At 39.9% G+C, this 25,498-nt stretch overlaps 1 protein-coding gene across 1 annotated transcript in view; it reads right to left on the bottom strand.

The window, feature by feature from the left end:
- The window catches only part of LOC150090535 (chitin deacetylase 7-like), a 47,082-nt gene extending 22,069 nt beyond the window's left edge, over positions 1 to 25,013 (bottom strand). Inside the window, exon 1 of the mRNA XM_090371367.1 lies at positions 24,765 to 25,013. Coding sequence (XP_090227493.1) covers positions 24,765 to 24,903 — 139 coding nt within the window. The 5' untranslated portion in view covers positions 24,904 to 25,013. The remainder of the gene's footprint in view (positions 1 to 24,764) is intronic.
- Between the last annotated feature and the right edge of the window lie 485 nt (positions 25,014 to 25,498).

Raw genomic sequence — 25,498 nt, 5'->3', positions numbered from 1 at the left:
CAACAGGCAACAACGATTACGCTGCCCGTAGCTTAAGTTTTGAATTGCAGAAGGCGACTGCATATCAAGTGTTAAGAAATGTGCTTCTTCGTTACCGGTAAAACGCCCAACGATTTGTGCACGACAGCTTCTCGCTGGCAATCCGGATATTCCACTAGCCATGACAGAGAGCTTTCCACAAGGATGGAAATGAAGAATGCCGAAACTTGACACAGGCTAACAAGCTATTATGATGGCTGTTCAAATATTTAAATTTAGGAATGAAAAACGCATTTGCCCTAAAATTAAGCACCAACCATTCTATGTCCCTCTAGAGATTAGTGTTGGAACTAAAAATTTTCTCCGTGTCTCTCTGGCATCTTTTGAAACGTACAGATGCCGAATGCAATCTGCCAGTTCCACGGTACATAGGCCGGAAATTATGGGAACTTTAATATTACCACCCTGTACATTCGAACAGGACTTAGTTACATCTTATCTTTTTAATCCTGACAAAAAACTGTAGGCACTATGTGAATATATTCGTCATTTTCATTGACAATAAATTTTCTTATCCAGTGGGTAAATCTTACGCAGTGCATCCATTCGCAGAATATTAGAAGGGCTGCGCTCGCTGGTAATGTAGCCATGATTGACTATCTCAGGAAATAGAGCTAGATGGAAAACGGTGAAGCAATCAAAAACAAATTGCGCTGAAGTTACAACTAGTATGATTTCCTTCATTGTTATTATATATACAGGGTGTTTCAGTTAAACGTTTCAGAACTTCTAAGAGGGGTAGGGTACATCCTGACAACTCGAAATCATATAGCAATGTGGGGTCGGAAATGCTTTCCTGAAGCGGTGTTGTAGTGGGCCAGCCGCACAGCGTTTGTACGCGGAACGATATCCGACGAGGCGTATTCCCAGTCATAATTTCTTTGCAAGACTGCATCAGAGGTTAGCTGAGAGAGGTTCATTTGAAAGAGCTGACAGGGACAGGGTAAGAACAGCACGGACTCCAGCCGTCGAACAGAATGTGCTGCAGCATGTACAGGGGAATCCAAGAACGAGTACACGAAGTCTAGCAAACGCAGTCGGGGTTTCCCATTGCAGCGTCTGGAGGATTCTCCGAGAACAAGACATGCATCCGTTTCACGTGCAGCGTGTCCAGACAGCCGAACAGCGTGTCCAGACAACCGGAGGATTATGCACCTCGTATTGCTTTCGCACCGTGGTACCTTGGAAAATGTGCTACAAAACCCCTTTTTCCTGCTGAAGTGTTGTTTTCCGATGAGGCATCCTTCACAAGGGAAGGAATTTTCAACACGCATAACGACCATATCTGGGCGGTCGAGAACCCGCATGCAATACGACGTCGTGCAGCACAGATTCGATTTTCGGTCAATGTATGGGCCGGTATTATGGGAGATCACCTCATCGGACCTTACCTGTTACCGTGTCGTCTAACCGGACCTATCTACTTGATCTTTCTGCAGCAAGTATTGCCACAACTTTTGAGAGATGAACAGATTTCTGCATCGACGCAACAGACAATGTGGTTCCAACACGATGGAGCCCCTGCCCATTATAGCGGAGATGTTCGTAACTACCTGGATGTCACATTTGGTCAACAGTGGATCGGACGTGGTGGTCCCGTGCGTTGGCCTGCTCGGTCACCCGACCTATCATGTCTTGATTTTTATTTCTGGGGTCATATGAAATCGCTAGTTTATGACACCCCTGTTGACAATGCTGAGGAGCTGGTTGCAAGAATCGCAGTAGCTGCCGAAGAAATTCGAAATTCGCCTGGAGTATTCCAGAATGTTCGGATGTCCATGCGTCGGAGATGTGAGGCGTGCATTGTAGCCCGTGGAAGAAACTTCGAACACTTACTTTAATCCATGTACCTTTTTGCTTCTTTTCATGTATTATTAAAACGATTTCTCACTTACGGTCTCTTTTCTTTATGGTGCTTCTGTGTACAACACTGCTTCAGGAAAGCATTTCCGACCCCACATTGCTATATGATTTCGAGTTGTCAGGATGTACCCTACCCCTCTTAGAAGTTCTGAAACGTTTAACTGAAACACCCTGTATAACACAAGGCCATATTACGATGAACATTATGTCTTTATGAGGGTGTAGTCCTCCAGTCTCTAATGGGATTCGAACCCAACTCTTCCAGAGAAGTGGTGAAACCACTATAATTTCACAGAGTGACAAGGTCTCCTAAAGTGGATGAGCCGTCTACAAGACTTCGATTGCAATGTCTTAATCCAGAACATTACAACTCCTTGACTTCGTAGGCAGCACACTTAATAACGTAACACATGGTCTAATCACCGTCCTTTCCACATCGGGTGGAAATGACCTGAGTTCGAATCCCGTCAATGATGCCAGGAATTTTTTTATGGGTCTTTTTCACAACGTGGCTGAGTTAGTCGGTCGAAGGCGAGTGTAGCACGGTTCCCGCCCGGAAACTCGGATTTTTTGTCGAGCAAAACAACAAATCAACCATAAAACACACGCGCTTTGCAGACATTTATTTACTGCGCAGTACGGCCTTAATTGCTGATGTGCCTGAAACCCCACAATAACAACCAATCATCTAACTTCTCTAAGACTCACCCTACCAAAATTCTCCTTACTTTTACTTCTTCCTATAAGCGAGGGACCTTCGGGAGTAATGGAAATTTAAGTAACCGGGTGGTGACGAATTCGAGCTGCGGAGCACAGCTGGATGAAGCGTATTTCAGTAAGGGAAAGCACTGTACGAACAGAACAGAGTTCACAATGACAACCTTTGCATCATATGGTTAATATTTTTCTCTAACAACAGACAATTTAGTGTTATAGAATTCGCAATATGCTTTAAAGAGCATTAAATATAGATTTTCATGTCATATGTAATGCTTGTTGGGCAGAGGCTGCAATGTAGTTTGTGGGTGTTGTCAATGGGGTGGACACGGCGTGTCTTTCCTTCTGTTTCTCAGAAACTTCCCAGTCAGATGCGTCATTCTAAGAGTCATCGATAAAGAACCGACTTTTTTACCAGTTTATCTCAGCGCAAACAATAGCATTTATCAAATTTTGAATTTCTTTTTTCGTTTTTGTGGAAATAATTGGACTTTGGTGGAAAACTGTGAGTTTATTAAGTTAAATGTAACCGTATTTTATTTCTTATTTTTTAAAATCACGTAATTAATGTAGTTCGCTTAAACTACGTAATATTCGTCATATAACGGGCGCTCTACGAATAGCAATAGTTTTGTCGCTTTTAGCAATTCGTATTAATAACCAAAGTACCATTCTACCGAGGGCCACGAAACAGATCCAACAACTGCAATCAATACTGTGAAGAACGGCAAGTGAATTAGCGTTGAAAATTAACACCTGTTGCTAGTATTGACGCCATAATCCATAAAAACCTAGGGTTCATTAAAATCAATGGTCGATTGGTCCCCAAAGGTAATGCGATTTGAGTTTCAGAGGTATGGAATGACTTTTTGAATTGCATCGTAACCACCAATGAGCAAACGTTCCATTATGAAACAGGGACGCACATTCACTATCACCAAAAAAATTACGAATGACAAAGGTAATATTCTTGTTGATTTCCTAGAATACAATCAATGCTGGTCACCATTGTGGTCTAATCTACACGTTGTCTCAGACAATCTACAAGAAATAAGCGACAAAATCTTCTCTCTAAAGATTTTTGATGTGTAAATATCTTTGGCGGCACCTATTTAATCTGGGACTGTAGTAAAACCAATTTGTCACGATTTTATAAAACGGAAATGACGTCATTTGTATCGTCTTGTATTGTTGCAATTATAATATTCAACAAATGGCTACAAGCAAATGGGTAATTAGGCTATCGGCCTAACCTCTTCCAAACGTTGATTCAGTAGAGTATGAAGCGGGGCGTGTGCATAAAACGTTACATCGTTCGTAATTTCGGTTCTAGCTATTCGGTTTTAAAACGGTTCTGATTTTTCTCAAAGATATTTGCACATAAAATATCTTTCGTGCGTATAGGGTACACACGCGGTTTTTTTTTTTTTTTTTTTTCCACGATAAAGCCAGTCTACATATCGCTACAATGACTGAATACATCAGTCATTTTAGCCTGATCAGTCACCTTGCGACTTCGATCTCTTTTTAATGATGAAAAAGCGTAGGAGAAATTCAGATCAAATGATAAGATAAAAAATGCAGCCTTAATGTGATGACAAAATCAGACGAAAGATTTGTTCGAAATGTATTTTAATGAATATTTTTATTTGAAGACAAATCTGTTTCATGATCTTTAAGCCATATCTTGGATGATAGAAAAATGACTGCAATTGTATTTAATGTTAATTGTATGATAATAATAATCTATATAATATTGGTGTAAATACACCATAGAAAACTCTTAAAACGAAAAAACTACGTTTGTAGTTTGAAGGGGCATCATTTTATCTGTATCTCATATTGTGCTCCTCCTTCACAACGAGTTGCCATGTATTGCACTACCTCGAATAAGTAACGCTTCACTAAAAGAGAAGACTATTGTTACTTATTCTCGGTGGGCACCACCACCACCCAGACGGCCCCGTTTCAAGGCTTGTTGGCCCTTCGTCGGTGGGTGGGCAGGCACCCTGGTATTGCAGACATGACAATCCAGTTGTAAAGATAATAATCACACAATATATGGGTGGTGGTGGTGCCCACAGAGAATAAGTAACAATAGTCTTCTCTTTTAATGAAGTGTTACTTATTCGAAGTAGTGCAATACATGACAACTCGATAGTTGATAAAATGATGCCTCTTCAATCTACAAACGTAAGTTTTTTCGTTTAAGAGTTTTCTATGGTGTATTTACACCAATATTTTATAGAATACTTACACTCTTAAACATATAATGCTTTATTGCATCAATCTTCATTTATATAAGATAATCCAGGGCAAATTTTACTCCTTCCCAGTCTCCTCGTATTTTGCAGCAGTGTTTCTCAACTTTCCACTTTTAGCAGTTTTGTTTTGAATAAAACAAACTTCGCGATCAACTTACTGATCATAAACGTCTTCATTTTCATTTTCGTTGTAATAGGGTTTTAGGAGCATCAGCAACTAAGGCTATATTGCTTAGTGTGTACTATCTGTAAATTGTTTGCTTTCTGTGGTCGATTTTCGGTTTTCTGGACGAAAAACTCACGTTTCCGGGAAAAAACACCAACCATGCTACCCTTGCCTGAGACCGACTAACTCAGCCACGTTGTGAAAAAGGTCCATAAAAATTGCTCACCTCATGGACAGAATTCGAACTCAGGTCTTTTCCACACCGGGTGGAAAAGACCTGAGTTCGAATTCTGGATGGCGATCCAACCAACTGTGCTACCCACGAGGGTTTTCTTCTTCGCTTGGGACTGTGTTTTGTACTTTTATTTTGGTACGTTGCAGCATCTCAAGATGCCTTTCAACTATCTAGGAAGTCATCGAAAAAATTCCAGAGCAGGAAAAACCAACCAGTCGCAGCGATAGCGAAATCTGCACGTACAAGAAAATATCCAGGCATGTGGCCACCCATAACTAGTTGGTATTATAAAGTATTTTTTTATTTGAAGACAAATTTATTTGTTTTATAGTCTATCAGCCACATCTTTTTGCACCATGGTGTATCCGTCATATCTTGGCATATCTTGGCAGATACACCACGCAGGCCAGAAAATGTTCGCCATCGCTGTTCTAGGGAGTAGCGACCCAGAAGGTTTGTCTCTGGTTTTTTCTTGTCACTATTCAAGGCTGTTGCAAAAAAAAAAAAAAAAAAAAAAATATATATATATATAAGTAATAATAATAAAAATGCAAAAAGAAAAAAAAAAGCTAAGGTCAGTTTAATTATTTTCTTTGGTATTCAGATATACTCCCCTCCCACCGCAAAGAAAAACTTTAATTCACACTTGCTCTTTAACACAGAAATAGAATTCTCAGAATTACAGCTTCCTTTAGGTCAAAGACACGATTATTTTCTACGGAGATCCTCCAGCACGCCCAACTCAATCTCCAACCTTCATCCGTTCAACAAAAGTAAGACATTACAGGCTGGAGAGAGACAAAAGGGGTCAGAGTGCTTTGTGCAACAGAGGGGGAGTAAAAGAAAAAAAAAAAACACACACAATCGAGTTCCCAAAGAGTGGTGTCGAATATGAACACACAACGCTAACCAGCGGTATCTAATTGTGCAAGTAGGTCGGGGATCTGTGCCTTTAGGAAGTTTATCGGAGGTCAAAAGGATCTGTCGACGATTGAGAGAGATCATTTGCCTCCCGATGACACCTATTGATACACCGACAAGGCGACGTTCAGTCCGATCACGTATTTCTCCGACTTGCAGGTCATCTTTCATACTCATGCGCACTACTCTGAAAGCAACACGAGAAGAAAAGTTTTCCCATCACATCAGTTACTAAAGTTAAAACAGTGAACATCAACTATGGTTACGACTGTTTGGCATCAGCATTATGACGGATAACTCTTACACCAGTCAAACTGTTGGTAAACAACCAGTTAATGGTCCTTGTCAAACTAACTCGTCACGGATAGTCGCTAGAAGTAGGACACCTAGGAATACGTGACCTTTTCCTGATCCCATCCCAAAGCAGGGAATCTGTGAATATAATCATTCTAATGTAAATCCGAGAACAACTCTTTTATTTGCCAGCTCTCAAACTGCTCAGCTATCAGTCGGGTTTTACAACAGTCGTGTGGGTTTTTGGCCTTCCCTGTCGCTACCAGTGACCTACTAAAAGTTTATCGACAGATTCTCTTGGTTAGAAAGGCCTCGTGCATGCGAGAAAATATGAGAACAAAAAAAAAAAAAAAAAATGAGAAGAGGTTGCTGATTTTTCCGCCAAATACAAATGGGTACTCAACCTTTTCGGAACTGTCACGTTTTATCCCCTTTCGCCTATTCTCACGCGGAGAGAGACATTTCACAAGGCGCAGGGAACTGTCGGAGTAATAGTCAAATCGACGACCTTGACCGTGACATTTGACCTCCGATACAAAACGTCCAAGCGACGTAAAAATGTGGATGATAAAAAAGATAGGTGGATAAAGAAAAATGTAGTTTTTGTTCGACTTTTGGGAATGCATCCAGCCAGGCATGAAATCAAACAGGAAGTTTTGTGAGGGATTTGTCGAAAGCGAGTACATAAACGTAAATCAAAAGACGGAATTTCCTTAAGTGCCACTCATAATGCAAAGCGTCTGTTCAACAATGCAATTATGGTGGCAGAAACGAATCCACATCCAGCAAGGAAACAATGCGTCTCAACTCCCTTGATTAACAGTAATTTTCTGAACTAGATGTATCCACGCATGTTTAAAGTGTAAATCATCTAAGAGTCTTTATAATGAGCATTGCTTAAGCAAGGAAATCATGTAAAATTAAAATATCTTCCCAAACCCTTCCTCCCACCCCACAAGAAAGCGGTTACTATCGGACTGAGTCCACCAACCGTCCTAACTTCGGTAGTCATCAGTCATCCTAAACAACTCAGACACTTTACGAGTACTGACACGAGTTGTTCAATCTGCTGTTGCTTCTCCCTCCATAAGAACTAGTCCTTAATTATGTTCCTTTTAAGATACACTCTCATTTAAGAGTGTATTCTTCCTCTCCCTATTTTTTAAAATGCACAGCTGTCCTGGTCGTAATTAAAATCATCTACCAAATCATTACTGCCGTTAACGAGGAAGAAATTCAGGATGATGATCCTAATCCCTCCAACTTTCTGTTGGCCATTTTTCAAAAGTGTAAATATAATTAGGGTAGCGGAAAATTACTGGAACTGAAAGATACATTATAATCTACCTGTTGTAGATTTGTGGTCCGCTTTTTTTTAAAACTTTATTTTAAGTTGTCTGCATATACAACATGGTTATAAAGTCTTTCCTGGCTCAAAAAAAAAAAAAAAAAAACGAAAACTATAGGCTACACCAAGAAATGGTTTAGGTGGCTTCGCAAAGAGTCAACTGTCTTCAGTACTGTCCATCTGAATCTAACAACTCGACTCCACTGAACGGATTTTATAGAAAAATTTTACAACTAGATTTGTGAAATTTTACATTTTCATATTGCATAAGAACAGAAACTCCGATTCTTAATAAAAATTTCAAGACTTATTTAGATTATCCTTATGGACCTCTCTACCAAATTTCATGCGCATAAACACGTAGTGTTTTTGTTGTTGCAGAGTTTTAGGAGCATCAGTGACTAAGGCCATATTGCTCCCTGTACATCTGTAAATTTCGTGTGTTCTGAGATCGATTTTCTGTTTTCCGGACGAAAAACCCAAGTTTCCGGGGAAGGAAAAAAAAAAAAAAGCTGGCCCCGCCTGAGACCGACTAACTTAACCATGTTGTGAAAAAGGCCCATAAAAATTCCTCCCGTCATCAACGGGACTCGAACTCAGATCTTTTACACCCGGTGTTTCTACCAACTGCGCTACCAAAAGGGGAAGACATAGTCATTGAAAACACTACTTTAATAACTTCGACGGTACGAAATTTTTGAAGCCTGGCATGCAATTTGTGGTAATTTCGTTTCCAACTACGCTTAAACAAGTTAGGCAATACGTACGCTGCCTAATAGTTATCAATACAGTCGGAAGTCTTTAAGATAAACAAAAGTATAAAAAATTAATAGTTGGCTATTCAAATATACAAAAAATAAAAATGCAAAATGCAGTAACATTTTAGTTTTTTTTCATCACTGGTCACTCGTTTGGAGAGGTCTGGGTTCGAATCCCATCGATGACCCGAGAATTTCTAAAGATTTCTTCAATCGGGGCCCTAGTTAGTAGATCTTAGGTGGAGGGAGTAGGGTTTCCTTGTGAGTTATTCTGAGTTTTTCATCCTGCATAATATAAAGATCGGCCGTGAACACACACACACACACACACACACACACACACACACACACACACACACACACACACTTTTACTGACATAATACACAACGGGGCAATATGGTCTATGTCGCTGATGCTCTTAAAATGTAGAGCTCCCTTGAGCATGCCAACTGGAATTGTGACGACCTCATGACCAGCTTCTGATCTATTTTGTAAGTTGGGAAATCTCTGTACACTTGATGTTTCAAATAACCTCATAACCAAAAGTCAGCGGGGATGGGTCACGAAATGTAGCAGGCCAAGGAAGCAGAAAAGAAAATGTCAACTGATAATGTGTTTCGTCAAATTTGGCCTTTTAAAAGTCTTCACATGACGATGCCTTTGCATGGTTTTGAATGTAAGTGTAGAATCATCTCGCATGTATGTTATTTCATCAAGAGGAGAACGTTCGCATAAAGAAGAGATAACTTTATTCTCAAAAGGGCTCTGATATCTGTCTCCATTAACTGACCATATTTCAGTGATAAAATATCCAATAATAAAAACTGATGTAATGCCGCACCATATCCAACACTGTATCTTGCCCTCGTGGGTATCACACTTCGTAGGATCGCCGTCCTCCCTACACTAGGTGGAAAAGAACTGAGTTCGAATCCTGTCGATGACGGGAAGAATTTTATGGGTCTCTTTCACAACGTGGCTGAGTTAGTCAGTTTCAGGCGAGGGTAGTATGGTTTTTTCTCCAGAAAACAGAAAATCTACTTCAAAACACAAACAATATATATGGAGCAACATGGCCTTAGTTGCCGGTGCGCCTAAAATGAAACAACACCAACACCGCATCCATCCACAGGATGGCCAGTAACCAATTTCCATCCTTAGCAATCTTATCATCACCTATTGTGCATGGTCAAGGCAACTTTGATAAAGCTGTACCCTTTATGAAGATATTTACTCTGATATTGACATTCATGAAAACTTGCCCACAAGGCTTTGCGAATGGTACTCCCGAGAATTCCCGCGAGGTGTGGCGAGCATTAGATATTGCTTGCACACCGGTTTTGATGTGATTTTGTACCGCTTCAATGATTAAATTACGTGGTGTGCAGTTAATGGACTGTCGCTTCTAGGTTAAAGAGCGAGGAAGTCATTTACTTTAAGACAATTACCAATACTGACAAAGTCTTTCTTAAACAAGACAGTCTCCTTACATCTCTTTGCTTTTGAAATGGTCTCAGACTTGCAAGAAAACAATCATTATTTCTGTAAAAAGCTGATTACCAGAGCTCTATATTTCTGCAGCATTTTGCTAATACATTTAATGGTGGCTGTAAGTAGCGCGGTACAATACTCGCACTACTCGCGGCCAATTACTGATTAAAAATTCTTTTAACATACAATTAAAAACATTTTATTTGATTACCACCAAAAGTCAGTGACATAACTGCTTCAGTGTGTCTTAACAATGTGCAAATGCTGGACAATTTTTTAAAATAAATTCATGAGCGGCCAAAAATGGCGTGCTGATAATCCACGGAAAACCTCGTGGGTAGCACAGTTGGTAGAATCGGTGTCCTCTCCACACCCGGTGGAAAAAACCTAAGTTCCGACTCCCATCGATGACGTGAGGAATTTTTATGGGCCTTTTTCACAACGTGGCTAAGTTAATCGCTGTCCTCAGGTGAGGACAGCGTTGTTTTTTTCTCCCGGAAAATCGGGTTTTTCGTCCAGAAAACAGAATATTTACTATAGAACACACTCAATTTGCATACAGTATATACGAAGTAATATGGCCTTAGTCGGTAATGCTCCTCAAACCTTATTACTACTACTACTACAATTCATGGAAACATACCCTTATACTGCGTGCCATCTCCGTAGTCCCAATACACACGCGATATTGACTCCTCAATCGAAACATGCTCCTTAAATTGAGGTCTCGAGATCTAGTTAGCCATTTCACATGGGCTATACTCTCCCTCTTACAAAAGACTGAATACAAATATCAAGGGTCTCAGATATACTTCACAGCTGTGAAAGTTTCCATCGCAGAAACAGATAGAGATCAGTCATCGACAGTGATTTCAGCCAATTCAATTAAGCCACCACCTCCAAACGTGTCTCTTTCGCTGACGTTAGCGGAATTGAATCTGGTTTCTTCCAGATGAAATGGCGTCGATGACTCCAGTGAAAATTGTCTCGTTAGCTTGTTGGTGACGAGTGCCATGGTCCATTGTTCCTGCATCCAGTCAATACACTATTTGCACCAGATCAAAAGGCCTCATTAGTTTATAGGGGTCAGGAGAATGCAGATGACTGATCGTCGTGCATAAAGATCCATATCCTGAAGCCCTTAACAGACACTTTGGATACAAAACCCGCCTGTAGATCCAAAAAGCTCTGAAACAAGTTGCCATGTTGAACACACTCAATTCTCTATGATGCTTGGCCAGATAAAGGCTATCTCGCGTGGGGGTAAGAAGAGGACGGCTTCAGACAAGCCTTTGAGAGACAGGCTACCTGATTTAGAACTACCTCTACAGTCTACCTACAACGCTGTGAGTAACATTCAGCCATCTGGCCACTTTGGCTTCCCATTTCTTTCTCCATTCTCCTGGATCTTTGCTCGGTTCTCAAGGGTTCTCCTGGAACTTCCTGCAATGCAAATAACCAAATCATCTGGATCAATTTCGCCTATGCAGACGACTTGGTTATTTGCATTGCAGGAAGATCCAGGAGAACCCTTGAGGACCGAGCAAAGATTTTCCTGGATGTCCTGGTAAACTGGGCCCTCACAAATAAATTAAAAATATCAAACACAAAAACAAAGCTAATCATCTTCAAAAAACAGGTTGGATTACCGTAAAACCCCTAAAGTGCTTATTCACGCGAAGTGAATAAGCACTAATGATTGACATCTCAGAAGTCAATCTTAAAGCCTTAATTGAAAATGAGACTAACTTTCAAGCCCTTCAAATCCTCACCAACGACGTGTTCAGCAGAATTTAGATGCTTCACCACACTGGATAATTCAACAAGCTCTTGCTGAACTTTTCCCTGTGTCACCTACCAGTCACCCTGGACTTGAATTCTTTTAATCTCTGAGGTTGTCAGAGATGTCAAACACTGTTATTATTATTATTATTATTATTATTATTATTAATTTATATATTTAATTTATTTATTTTTATTATTATTTTTTCTTTCTGCTGGTGCTCAGGACTGGGAATCCTGCGTACGGGATTGTTGGCATCCACTAGTATTTCACTATCTCCAGTGGACGCGGGATTTTAGCGCACTGCTGAGGCGCAGATAGTACATTATACACGGCTCCAGGTGTCTTGGGACGGGCATCAAGCAGCAGTTGCTCAGGTGTTGGTTGCTCACATTTCAGGCCCTGTTTGCAGGCCACATACATACACACACGCATACATAAATGTCATTGTGTGTGCATACATGCGCCGACCGGGCTAGCCAGGTGGGTAAAATGCCTACCTGGCAACCCAAAGGTTGCGGGTTTGAATCTCGCCTCGGGCTTGGATCAGAGTAAATGCAAAAACTTTGGGAGGTGCATTATGGCCACAGAAGCCGATGCGCTAACAAAAAAAAAAAAAAAAAAAACACAGCATACATGCATTACTTTTGAGTCTTGAGAGTTTTGTTGTGTTTTACAGTTTTGTAAAACAAGCTCCACTTTCTGCTGGAGTTTCTTACACATGTTCGAATGATTGTAAATAGAGAGTGTTTCTGTTTATGTATTTTTGTAAATAAATAAATAAATACCTAAACATCACGACGATCTCGTCCTAAGCAGCAAACAGCAGAACCTGGTAACCGCCGGAAACAGCGCCTGAAATCCCTCCCGACATGGGCCGCTCATCATAATCTGCAAATATCAGCAACCAAGACCAGCTCCATTCTCTTGAAAGGACACCTCCACCCAAATCGACCTCCACAAATCAAGATCGGAAACACTACAATCAGTATGGACACACAACTGAAATACTTAGGTCTATAACTGGACTCAAATCTGTCTTCAAACCTCATTTTTAGTATTTGCAGAGAAAAATCAAAAACTACCCTGCAATGATCGCAAGAAATACAAAGGACAGGAGATTTAACAGAAGAACCCTCACTCTTCTATAAAACTATTTTTATACCTGTCATCACCTTTGCTGCTCCTGTGTGGTTCAGCAAAGCCAACAGAGTTGTCAATCAACGAAAACTGGACACCATTCAAAGAATAATCCGGTTGACCACTTCCCGTGGTTTCCGCACGGTCAGCACTCATGCCTTTCAGGCCCTGGGGGGAGCTCTCCCACTGAACCTGGTGCATCCTAATCACAAGAATCCAATTCAACCCCAAAGACCAAGAGCATTTTCTCTTGGAATCTCAAGAAACGTATGACGTTTTCTCCTCTTTTACCCAGGCGCTTTTTGGAAGAAGAACCCTTCCTTCCCCATAAGTCCAGAGACTGGAACACCAGTCAAAAGTAACCAGACCTCACCAATTATGGAAAATTCTTAAGATAAACCTGCGACAACTACCAAGTCGGGACTCTGGTCCCATGCCAGTTCTTATCTAATCCCATCATGGAACCTGACCAACGGTCACACACATGAATGGGGCACCAACACAGTCCGGAACGACTGATTCAGACTCCAGAACAAAGACCACTCTGAAGATGTCCTGTGTACGTCCTTTCAGCGACCATACTCTGGACTTGACCCACTTAATGACTTTGGGGTGGCTGTGTACCCCAGATACATCTGGTAGCTTCGTCGACCGCGCTGAATTGCCTGGAGCAGCGCTGCTACTCGGTTGCCCAATGGGCGATCTTACTTCCGCACTCCCTTGAGCGGAACCATTTTTTTTCTTTTCCTAGGGGGAGAAGAGCTTCTCCTCCCCTCCCTTCTCTTTTTTTTCTTTCTATTTTTTTATATTTTTGTGGATTTGGCAGTGGGGCATGCCCCACTGCCAAACCGGGGTAATCTTCCCTGTCGACCCCCTACTTCCAACTCCCCCCCCCACACACACTTTCTTTTTACACAGCGTCTGTCCCACATGTCAAAATTCAAAAAACATCAAAATTTATACCCGACCTATTAGAAAACTTATCATTCAGCGATTGTCCCCTTATAGTTTCTATAAACAGCGACTGAGTATCCTCCCTGGCGTCTACTCTAATTTCATAGTTGTCCTCCATTTATTTAGGTCCTAGCCATTGAAATCCCAGGAAAGTAGGTGGTAGGGCCTGACAGAGTACTTTAGAAAGAATTGTACACCCGATCAGCCCTCCCCGAGGCAAGGTGAGGTAACGTCGGGTCCCACTAGGGGCCCGGAGGCTAATTGACCGGATGAACAAAGGGTACAACACACTTCATAGCACATACCTCAAAATTTTTGGCCCGATATTTTTGTCTCATTCGCGGAGATGGGAGAAATCTCAGGAGCCGTTAGACACCAACATACCTTACATCATTGCTGATGTAAGGTATGTTAGTGTCTACCTAAACATCATTGCTGACCAGGTACACCCTTCCATGGCAACGGTCTTCCCCTCTGGCGGTGCCATCTTTCAGCAGGATAATGCGCCATGCCACACCGCCCGGATTGTTCGAGACTGGTTCGTAGAACATGAGGAAGATTTCCAGGTATTGTCCTGGCCTCCAAAGTCCCCAGACATCAATCCCATCGAGTCTGTGGTTTGTGTTGGAACAGCATCTCCGATCTGCGGCGTCTCAACCACAGACCTTACAGGAGTTAAAGGATCTGCTAGTTACGTGTTGGTACCAGATACCACAAGACACATTTAGAAATCTTGTAGCGTCCATGCCTCGCCGGGTACGAGCTGTTTTGGCTGCACATGGAGGACCAACATCATATTAGGTAGGTGGTCATAATGTTTTGGCTCATCGGTGTATGTGCCATACGACCTCCTTCGAAGTGCGGAGTTCGACATGGATTTTTAGGAGACAAAGGACGGAAATATCTTTTAGTTCTCTCAAAAAAGCCATCGACGGGTTATCGATCCCAGTGGCCTGCTGAATTACTAGATGACCAGCCTTCATTTGTCAACTTGGCTTCTTTTTTGACAGTAAGACACTGACGTGCTTCTTAACCAGGTGGTTCTGCTTTAAGTATCTAGGCGAGAAGTTCGGCTTTATTTTTCGGGCTAGATCTATAATGAGGTCATTCAATTCACCTTGGGTAAACAGATCTGGCTGAAGTTCTCCGGTCATCGCCAATCGCATTCCATTTCATCTTCTAACGAATCTAGTCCATGCTGTGAAGACGTTGGCATACTGTCATTGGAGGGATTGGTCTCATCGCTGAATCCAAGTTCGGATAAACACTCTTGTGCTTATTCTTCGTTGAGAATCCAGTGACATTCACATTACAAAAGTAACAATCGCCATCGTGGCATTTTGACTCCCACATCACAGGTCAACAATACTTGTTGACCTGTGTTATCGATTACCACGTAATTAAGAGCTATGTAACTATATTAGTTCATAATAGAACCTGCATTGTTTCGCTTGCTCTCCGTCTCGATTATATGTGTGGTGTGCATGGCATTTCAAATCGACGGTACATTAAATTATCCAAATTTTATCTTCTGACAGACAAGAACCACAAAAATTATAACAGAATGTTGTTTCTATATGTCGAAAAATCTTACTCAAAACCCACCTTAGTACGGTGGCCAAGAAAGCGAAAGAATATAGCTGAAGATTTTTCAATATTCAATCATATTTTTAAAAAAAAAGAAGAAGAAGAAGCTAATTCCAATTGGTGTTACTGGATTTTAGGCGCATCAGCAACACTTAGGCCTTATTGCGCTGCATATACTGCTTGTGTTCTGCGGTAGATTTGCTCTTTTCTGGAAGAAAAACTTGAGTTTCCAGAAGAAAACACGATGAATGAGGCCGACTAACCCAGCCACACTGTGAAAAAGACGCATAAAAATTCCTCGCGTCATCGACGGGATTTGAACTCAGGTCTTTTCCACCAGGTGTGGGGAGGATAATGATTATTCCAACTGTGCTACCCTACGAGGACACTCATCCCAGAGTTCTGCAGCAAAAGTTATGGCGACCATTTGAATGAGCCAGAATGTCAAATCATTGCAAGGACAGTAAGGCCCCTTTGACTGCACTGGAGGATGAATGGTATCAATTTTCAGTTGGTTGATATAGTGAAATGGTCGAAGTATTCCGTAATGGATCATTGATGTGATTATGGACAAAGGTGGGCGCACAAGTTATTAATGTCTTTAATGGAATTCCATTTATTTCAACATTACTAATGTCCCAATATTTTTGAATGGATAGTGTATAACATGGCAGAATGTTATACACTGTCTAAAGTAGACCTGTTATACAACTTGTATACTAAATCTATAGTCTTCCTCTGAGAAGACACTTTAATGTGATCAGCGTTGCTCTGGCAACGAACCGGTTTATTACATTAGTAGGAAGTTTAGTTTTGAAAATGTGTTAGTTTCGCAGGGACATTGTGCTCAGTTTTTATTTTTTTAGCGTTGCTCTTGCTTTTGCTTTTTGCCATCGACATGATTTCTTCCTCGCTTTTGTTAGGGTTGTTTATCTAAAATTTACCATCTATCACAGATGTCCGTGGGAAACTAACACACCTTCAAAACAACTAGCTACTAATGTGATGAACCGGTCCTCTTCCAGAAAAACTCAAATCAAAGTCGACAGTCCTCTTCCGTGAAGAGGGCTATACGTGAAATTCCTCCATGAGGAAAAAACTTCCCAGAATAAATGCTGTATGTAAGAAAATTATAATTTAACAGGAAATGCTAATCATTTTTCAGCCAATCGACTATTTTGCATAACAGGATTACTTCCCCTGCTTGTCAATAATAATCCTGGAGTACTGCCTGAACATTTGGAAATGTTTTTATGTTAAAAAATTATCATTTTACCTTGAGATTGGAGCGTAACTTATATAAGTAGAATGTATCGGAGGGCAGCATGTTCCGGTGAGAGAACCTGTAGAAAGGGAGCAAACAAATTTCTCCCGGTCAATTAAGTGGGATACCATCGGATCAGCAAAGCCTACAAGGCCATCCACCTGGCATTACGCAACTGAAATGCAACAGAATGAGACTAATGATTTGCCACTGCGTCGCCTAGAAAGCTCCAAGAGGCCATGTCCTTACTTTGTTCACTTAATTACAATACGCATTGTTTGTAAAGCAGTAGACAGATTCCTATCTATGGGCAATACATGCAACGCCCTCATATATCCGGCCATTCGTAAATTCAATACATCGTCTGTGAAATACGCCCACCAAGAATTGACTGCGTTGTAGAAATTCGGTACATGAATTCAGGGTTTCTTTGTTTCTGTTAAAGAACAGGGCATCTCATTTTTAAATATACATACAGCACATTAATTCCATATTAGCTGGGGAACGATACAAATATTTACATTTCAATCCAAACCAAATATGAGGGGACTATGCTACTGTAACCGGGTGTACCTTTAAATCATTCGGCCATGTTGTAACAATATATCGGCCTAAACGAATTATAAGCATCACTCTTTCAGAATTCTGTCTACTGTCCAACCCCAAATCTAATTAAGAGTATATGTGGAGGAGGGATTTCCTAGATTATCCTAACATTGCTACTTTCATTGCTAATAGCCATCTTGTTTCAAGATGGTAGCGATTCAAATTATAAACGTCATCCATTTAGAAGTCATGTACTTTGATTCATATTTATAACTGAAACTGATACGATGAAAAATATTAAAAAATGGTATTGTGTTGGTTTTTTTATTTAAAAATATTTTAATGAGTAAATTTATCTCGATTAAAGCAATATAGCTTCGAATTTCATAATTCAGTGAAAAACATTTTCCAATATTCTACATTTCCTAACCATACAAAGTGGCTGACTTACACGAGAATACAAAAGATGTATAAACATTTCTGAACAGTACACTGCACTATATTCCCCCCCACAAACAGCAATTCGCACCGAAAGCAGCAGTTGGCCATGGACCCTATTTGACGAGGGAGGAGTTCGCATTCACTAGAAGAATGTCTTAGTTATGTGAAAGTTTCGTATTGCTGATTCTCACGGGATCAATTTAAAGAGAAAAATAGAGGTCGTGAATGGCAGACCAGGATACTGCTACAATAGCCAAAATTCCAGGGCATACCAAGTTATAAATTCTATGAGATGAGTGGCGTTACCTTCACGACACTATTCAATCCAAAAAGAAGTATAACAATTCAAACACTGTCAGAATGGAACTGGGAAAAAAGTTTTGTGTCTTATTCTTGTAGGTGTCAAGTTACAGAAAGCTAATGAGAGATTTTTTCGCGCGACTACCCCAGGATTCTTTGAGCGTTAACAATTTCCACGAAGGAATTGGATTCTAAAATTGTTTATAGGAAACCTATAAACGAAAATGAGAACAATATAATCATCATCATTTTTTGTTGTAGTCCCAAACACGAAAGATTATGGATCTTGTAGTACTCTAGTAGTAGTATGAATATCCATTTATTCGAGTCCCGTCGATGACATGGGTTGTTTTTTTCCCGGAAACTCGGGTTTTTCGTCCAGCAAACAGGAAATAGACCACAGAGAACACGCAATTTACAGACAATATATAAGAGCAATATGGCCTTAGTCGCTGATGCTGCTAAGACCCTACTACTACTACTATTCGTTTATTGCCAAAATTTGATTTCAACCCTGAACAGCCATCTGGCTAGGAGGATGTACAGATAATTTAACGTTTTCAATAACATGAATATCTTATACAGGGTTATACTCATGTACGAGAGGCATTCAAAAGTTTTGTCAAACACTCTCTACATTTAGGTACAAAGGTACAAATAGGTATGGTAATAGATAGGCTTGGTAGTATCTGTACAAAATTTCAGCCATATAACTTATTCTGTTCCTTTTTTAGCAGGTGTGATCTGAAGTCTGCTGACAATCGAGCCAAAAATGGAAAAGTTCACTACTTTGATACATTACTACGCATGATAAAGGTATCTTGCTGGTGGATTCCAAGAATGCTCAGTGAGGTAAGAGTGAAAATTGCCAGGTCTCTTTTGGAGCGTGCCACTCCGAATGAAGAAGAGTTTTTTTGCCCGAATTGCTATTACTGATGAATGTTGGGTTCACTACTTTAATGTGGAATCTAAAGTCGCCACCATGCAGTGTAAACATGCTGGGTCATCCACTCTAAAAAAATCAAGGTGCAAGCCTCAGTTCGGACGATTCTGTTGATAGTCCTCGGGGGAGTACTGCTCATTGATTTCCTTGAAAAGGGTAAAAACTGTGACGGAGAGATACTACATAGATCTATTAAAAAATTATGAGAAACCATCAAGCGGCAGTGACAAGGAATGCAGTTCCGAGGAGTGGTGTTGTTCGATGACAACGTCTCACTTCACAGATGTGACTTAACAGAAAAAATAGTGGCTAAACTGGGATTCGAGTTTTTGCTGCATACACATTCTCCTGATGTGGCCCATCTGATATTTACTTGTTTGGAAAACTGAAACAGCATCTTCGTGGAACGCATTTTGTGGACGATGAATAGCTGAAACAGACTGACTGAGTGGTTTGACGAGCAAAATACAGACATGTACAAGGAGGAAATTTTAAAGTAGAAATGTGATGGAAAAAATGCCTCCTATGTTTGACAAAACTTTTTGAATTCTCCTCGTACGTCGCCATTTCCTGACAGAGATAAAGTGGTTACCTCAAGGCAGCGTTTCGAGTAGACTTCATGACTGACCCTTAAAAATTTACAAAAAATCACAAGAATGATAAAAACTCTGTGTTCACAGAGAACGTGTTTCATAGACTGTTAAGGCTGATGTGTGAATTTTCCCAGATATTCTCGGACTTGGAACAATGTTCACAATGCTGGAATAATCGATTCGCCCAGTGGGGTCTTCAGTATATGGATGTTCTTGAAGCAATTTTTTGATTGGGGGGGGGGGGGGGAGACGGTGAATTCTAAGCTAGCATACACAAAATAACTACGGGAAAATATTTTTTTTTTTTTTTAAAATAGAGCATAAAAATTTGGGTGTTGCACTGTTCTCTATTCTAAAATGAAAACTACTTGGAAATGGTAGAGAATCTTAGACTTTTACGATTGTATGTTCTCTGCCTTTCGACTGACCTTCTTTCTGACACAGTAAAATTCAAACAGCGAGAGTGGAGGCAACCACCTATCAGAAATGCACCATTGGGTGATTTTCTCTTAGGATCAGCAATACGATTCCTCATCACAGAATTTTCTTACATCTATGCCCACAACATTAAAAAATTCTACTGTGTTCGCAGGGATCGTGTTTCATAGACTGGTCTGGCTGTTGAAGCAGTGCGGTTGATGTGAATTTTCCCAGCTATTCTCGGACTAGGGAGAATGTTCACAACGCTGGAATCATCGATTCGCCCAGTGAGGGTTCTTCAGTATATGGATGTTCTTCGAAGCAATTTGTTGATTCCGGTGGAGCGGGGGACGGTGAATTCTAAGTTAGCATATAGAATCATCTGAATTCATCTAGGTGGTGAAAGGTTTGCCAGGTACTTTGCGTATTGATCCACAGTTAAGTAGTCTAAAGATACTTGATGGTGGACTTGAATTTCTCTAACCTGTAATTTACAGGGAATACATGCGAGGGAGGGTTGTTGTTACAAAGAATAGAAATAGACAGGATAAATGAAGGAGATCAGAAGTGTCGAGTTTAAAGATGATATGAATGGATAATGAGTTGTTGAGAAGAAACAAGCTACCAATTGTAAAATAACGATTGCTTTGAACTTTATGCGAAAGCCTAAGAAAATTTTGAAAGAAACTGTTACAGTTTCTCCGTACTTGGTCATGGAATTTCTTCTCAGATGAATAAATAATCCAGCTTATCAACAGAGGATCTGAGCTGAGGAATCTAAAATAAATCTAGAAATCACAAAAATTACGATTAGCAATAAAAATCATTGCTCATCGTAACTTATGAGATGTTCTGCCAAGAATATGGGGTCTTCACTATGACAAAACGCCAGCTTACAAGACACTTTGTGTAAGATTTTTTACCAAAAAAGGGAACCGGTCCTAAGGCGTGACAGTAACATTTACTGAAAAACTGAATGAAAAGAAGAATTTCTGTAATCCTCAGAAAGAATTTGGGATCAACACAGACTTTCTATTTCGAGTATACGTGTCGTCCTATTTTTTTATAGAGAGTATACCAGTGGTCACTTTATTAGGTACACCTACATAATAGTGAGTAGTCTCTCATCCCTTTAGCCGTCAGAACAGCATAGATTCGTCGAATCATCGACTCAAAGAGGTGTGAAAGTGTGCCAGAGGTATGCTGGTCCGTGTTGACTCAACTCCATCCCACAGTTGTTGCAAACTGGATGACTGCAGGTATATATTCTAAAGAGTCCCTTCCACCACACTGCACAGATGCTCAGCTCTGGATTGAAATCTGGGGAGGGGAATAATGAAGTAGGCTGAATTATCTTATGATCCTGGAACTAGTTCTGTATAATTCTGGCGTTGTGACATGACACTTTACCTTACTGGAATACTCAATCCAGTAAGGTAAAGTGTCGCCCTGACGCGAAGCGACTGGCAGGAAGAAATTTCCAGGGGAAACATTATCAAGGTTCCCCAATGTACACCATTACCATCAGCCTGCATTCCTGACATAATGTCATAGGCTCAGAATATGGATCCATATTCTGGGACTTCCAGGCAGTGTTTTTCCAATTCTTCATTGTTCAATATTGACATTCTTAAGTCCATCATAACTGCGATGCCCCCACCTGTGATAAGGTACGAAGCATTGGATATTCTGAAATACCTCATTGGTAACCATTGTTGTACTGGGTTGCTATTTCACTGATTGTAGCTTTACTGATACGTTGCACAAGTCTTGTCATTCTCCGTTGGCATCTCATATCAACGATCACAGAACCGCGTTGGCTGTAATTTTGTACGATTAATTATTGGACCAATCTTCAAGCATCAAGGTACATTCATACATGAAAATCCCAGGTTTGAATCTGATATTACGTCTCGTGCCCAGTATCATGCCACAACAAAGTCCCTTAAATTTTTCGTCTTGGTCATTCTCGCAGTGAATTGCACACAAACGGCATCTCAATGTATCTACTCCCCTACTGTAAGCTGCATGGTACGAACAAGTGTTGCTATTACCGAAGAAACGCTCCATTCCATAAAAAGGGTATGTGTAGCTAATAAATTGGCCACTTAAATAAAATAAATAAATTTTCTGTTTATACTCCGGGACGATCAAAAGGTCTGAGGAGTTCACAAGAAACAGCACCGTATTTAGCAGTCACGGGCTTGAACCCCGGTCATTCAAGGCACGGGTACTTATGCACCAGCGCTTGACCACTCGGCTATGGCGTCTGTATATATAAATGAATGCGAATAGACAGGCGACATGGATTTTGAAATAAGTAAAGAGGAAAACAATATAAGGTATTTTAAACTTTATAAATGGAACACGTATTCCATACTCTTCTATAAAAGCTCTCCAATTACCTCCCTCTTATTATGCAGATTCCCTTGGCTCAAATAGGGGCCTGCAGTGGAGGAGGAAAGATTTCTAATACAGTAACACAGATATTCAGATACTGTAACCACGTTTATATTTTGATATTACATTAATTGTTTTGCACCCATAACACCTGAAGCGTTTATACAGCAGCTCTTCCCCCATTACCTAGCAACAGCAGTTCAGCGACCCTAAAAAAGACCCTATCACGAAGAAAGGAGGCTGTAAAGTCACGCTTTGCGTCAGGTCATAGTGAATCTGCCAAAAATACAGACCGAGTTTTACCTGAGAAGCGCGGTCGGCTTCCGTCGAGCAGGTTTCTGACAGAAATAGCAGTCAAACTATTCAGGGGTGGCAAAATTTAATTTATCACTTAATAAGAGACCTGCGGTGAAATCTCGAACCGTAAAGTTTGCAATTAATTGAGCTATTGAGTGTATTATCATGTAAATTAGGCGGACATAACGCACGATAATATATGTAAAGGGCCATAATAGCATACCACCAGAAAGCATTTTTTTGTGTTACTTTTTCTTTTCAGCCTACTGCTTCCTATAGGAAGTTTATATAATGATTTCTTTATATTTTTATTTCAATTATATCCAATTAATTTTAACAACGCGTATTTCATATTTCACTCTTCTGTTTAATGACGTAATTCAACTGAAATACTTATAAAATAATATTATGAGACATTTCCTCCTTTGTCCGCAGCTCCCTCTTTTAGCAATTTCATTATAATATAGAAAATAGATACAACTTTTTTGCATTTTTAATTTTTACAGTTTGATAAACAAAAACAAAAAAAACCAAATTGTAATTTATTATTAATTAAAATGAATAGAGTTAAAAATCGTGAAAAATTTAATTTCGGCGAAATGTTTCTACTAAAATATCTTTTGGCTGCAATCCTGTTGTAACTTGTGATATGACGTCACATATTTAATATGAAGTAAACAGTGCGCAAGCGTAAAGACAGTCGTCAGCAAAAGCAACATAACATGGATGGCTGATATAAATATATATTACATCACACGGCATAATTTCAAAAGGAAAATTAATTTGAACTTAACTTTTCTTGTCATTTACCGGGAACTCATATTATCCTCGATTCTCCATTGTTATTTGCTTGAAATAATTCTATAAAACAACTTTTTTTCTTTCTTCTTAACATTTTAATTATCAGATTTACCTTCAGTATCAGTTTACTATCGGTTCGCACCTGCATAATAATGAATGATCACCCATATTCTAACCTAGAAAATGAACATACAAGGATAAATAACAACATAAGTATGGCCTTGTGTTGTCTTAACCTCATATTCTTGGGTTATTCACAGCTACCGAAGTCCTTCGGGGGGAAAAAATGGATGTTTATCGGATCAGTGTACCAGATAAATCAGAAAGTGTGAAACTAATAAGGTTAATTGCTTTAGGGTTTCGTTCACCTGAATAAGAATTAAAAGATCTCGGGCGAAATCCCTTCAGTTAAAAATCATTATCCTCACTAAAAAAAAAAAAAAAGTAAGTATCGCAGATCTCTAACATTTAAATATGAATTCTTTTTTACAGAAGAAAATCAGAAGTTGGGATTTTGTGACATATTATGATGTCATCAGAAGATTTCAAACTTGTTTATGGTGGGCTCCAGCTCGCGAAATATTTAAAAGCACTCCGCCTTCAGTAACAGCACAATACAAGACTCTCCCTTAACAGTGACGTCACAGAGGGGTTGAAAAGCGACCTACATTCCTCTCTCATATTGAGGAAAAATGCAGAAATAATGGATTATTAAAATTCCTGAAGTAATTCCACGTCCTAACTTTCTCTCTACGACAGTATATTTAAGTCTGCATCTGTTAAGTGATCAACTCCCTCCAATAACACTTAGTAGGATTAGTGCTCCTACGAAAGAATAAATTATTATGGTTTGCATCTACTGCAAATAATTCGGGTTTGTTTTTGCTAGTACAGTCGCTCACAAGTTGGAAAACAAAAATCATAAACTCAATAATGGAGTAAGATTTGAACAGGTTTAAACCAGACTGATTTTCAGTGCAACCTACCGACTATTTCCAGAAGTTAAATGCACAAATTACAAAACTTCTTGTAATTAGAAAAATGATCGAAGAGCTGGATTTAATAAATTAAATTATAAATAAAAAATATAAGTTCAAGGTTAAAGTAAATTAACTATTTCTACTATATTTACACTAGGTACGCCTTAATACCACACACACACACACACACACACACACACACACACGCGCGTACTTACTTGTTTGAAAGACAATTGCAAAGAAGAAAATCCCTGATAAGTAGGATCTCTCGAACCTCATGGCCGATCCGAGACGACGGTTTAAAATCCTAGCGAGAGCGTAAAGTTGACACACAGACATACATTCACCACTACTCATGCACTTCTAGCAGACACCCGACAAACCGGACCCTTTTATATATCTCAGCAGCGATGACCTGCTCCTGAATAAATCCCTCGTGTGGCAGGCCCGCACCTTGCTAAGAGGGAATGTGGGAAAGCCGGTACTACGGCTGTTTGCGTTATCTTCTCATGGCCCAGTCGACATCGATGCTGTCGGGAAGGTGTGCGCGCTGCATCCGTGACGTCACAATTCGCAGGGGTTTTGCTGAAGCATAATTTGTCCTATTGTTAGTTTAGTGGTTTAACGCCAGGTGGAGTTGTATTTGCCAGACGATTTATTCGTATTTTCAGAATTTCGGAAGGAATAGGTGGTTAAGCACGGTTTCATTAGTAAACATAAGATGTTAGAGAATAAATTATGCATTCACGCAATGCAGGACTGCAATCTTAATCAGCATTAAAATGGCATAATGATGCATAAAAGCAAATTTATTATGCACCTACCAAAGAAACAATAACCTCTCCTATTATTTCCATCATAATTATGGAAGAAGAAACATTGTTACTGTAGCGAAAGAGGGTAATGTTATGCAGTGTTCATTTTAAAAGTAAGTCTAAAAACAATCAAAAGA

This window comes from Mastigoproctus giganteus, chromosome 1 (genome assembly GCF_048544385.1).
Source record: "Mastigoproctus giganteus isolate SK-2022 chromosome 1, ASM4854438v1, whole genome shotgun sequence".
In the NCBI taxonomy this organism is placed as follows: domain Eukaryota; kingdom Metazoa; phylum Arthropoda; class Arachnida; order Uropygi; family Thelyphonidae; genus Mastigoproctus; species Mastigoproctus giganteus.
The sequence above is the reverse complement of the archived record's forward strand: the minus strand, read 5'-3'. Positions and strand labels throughout refer to the sequence as shown.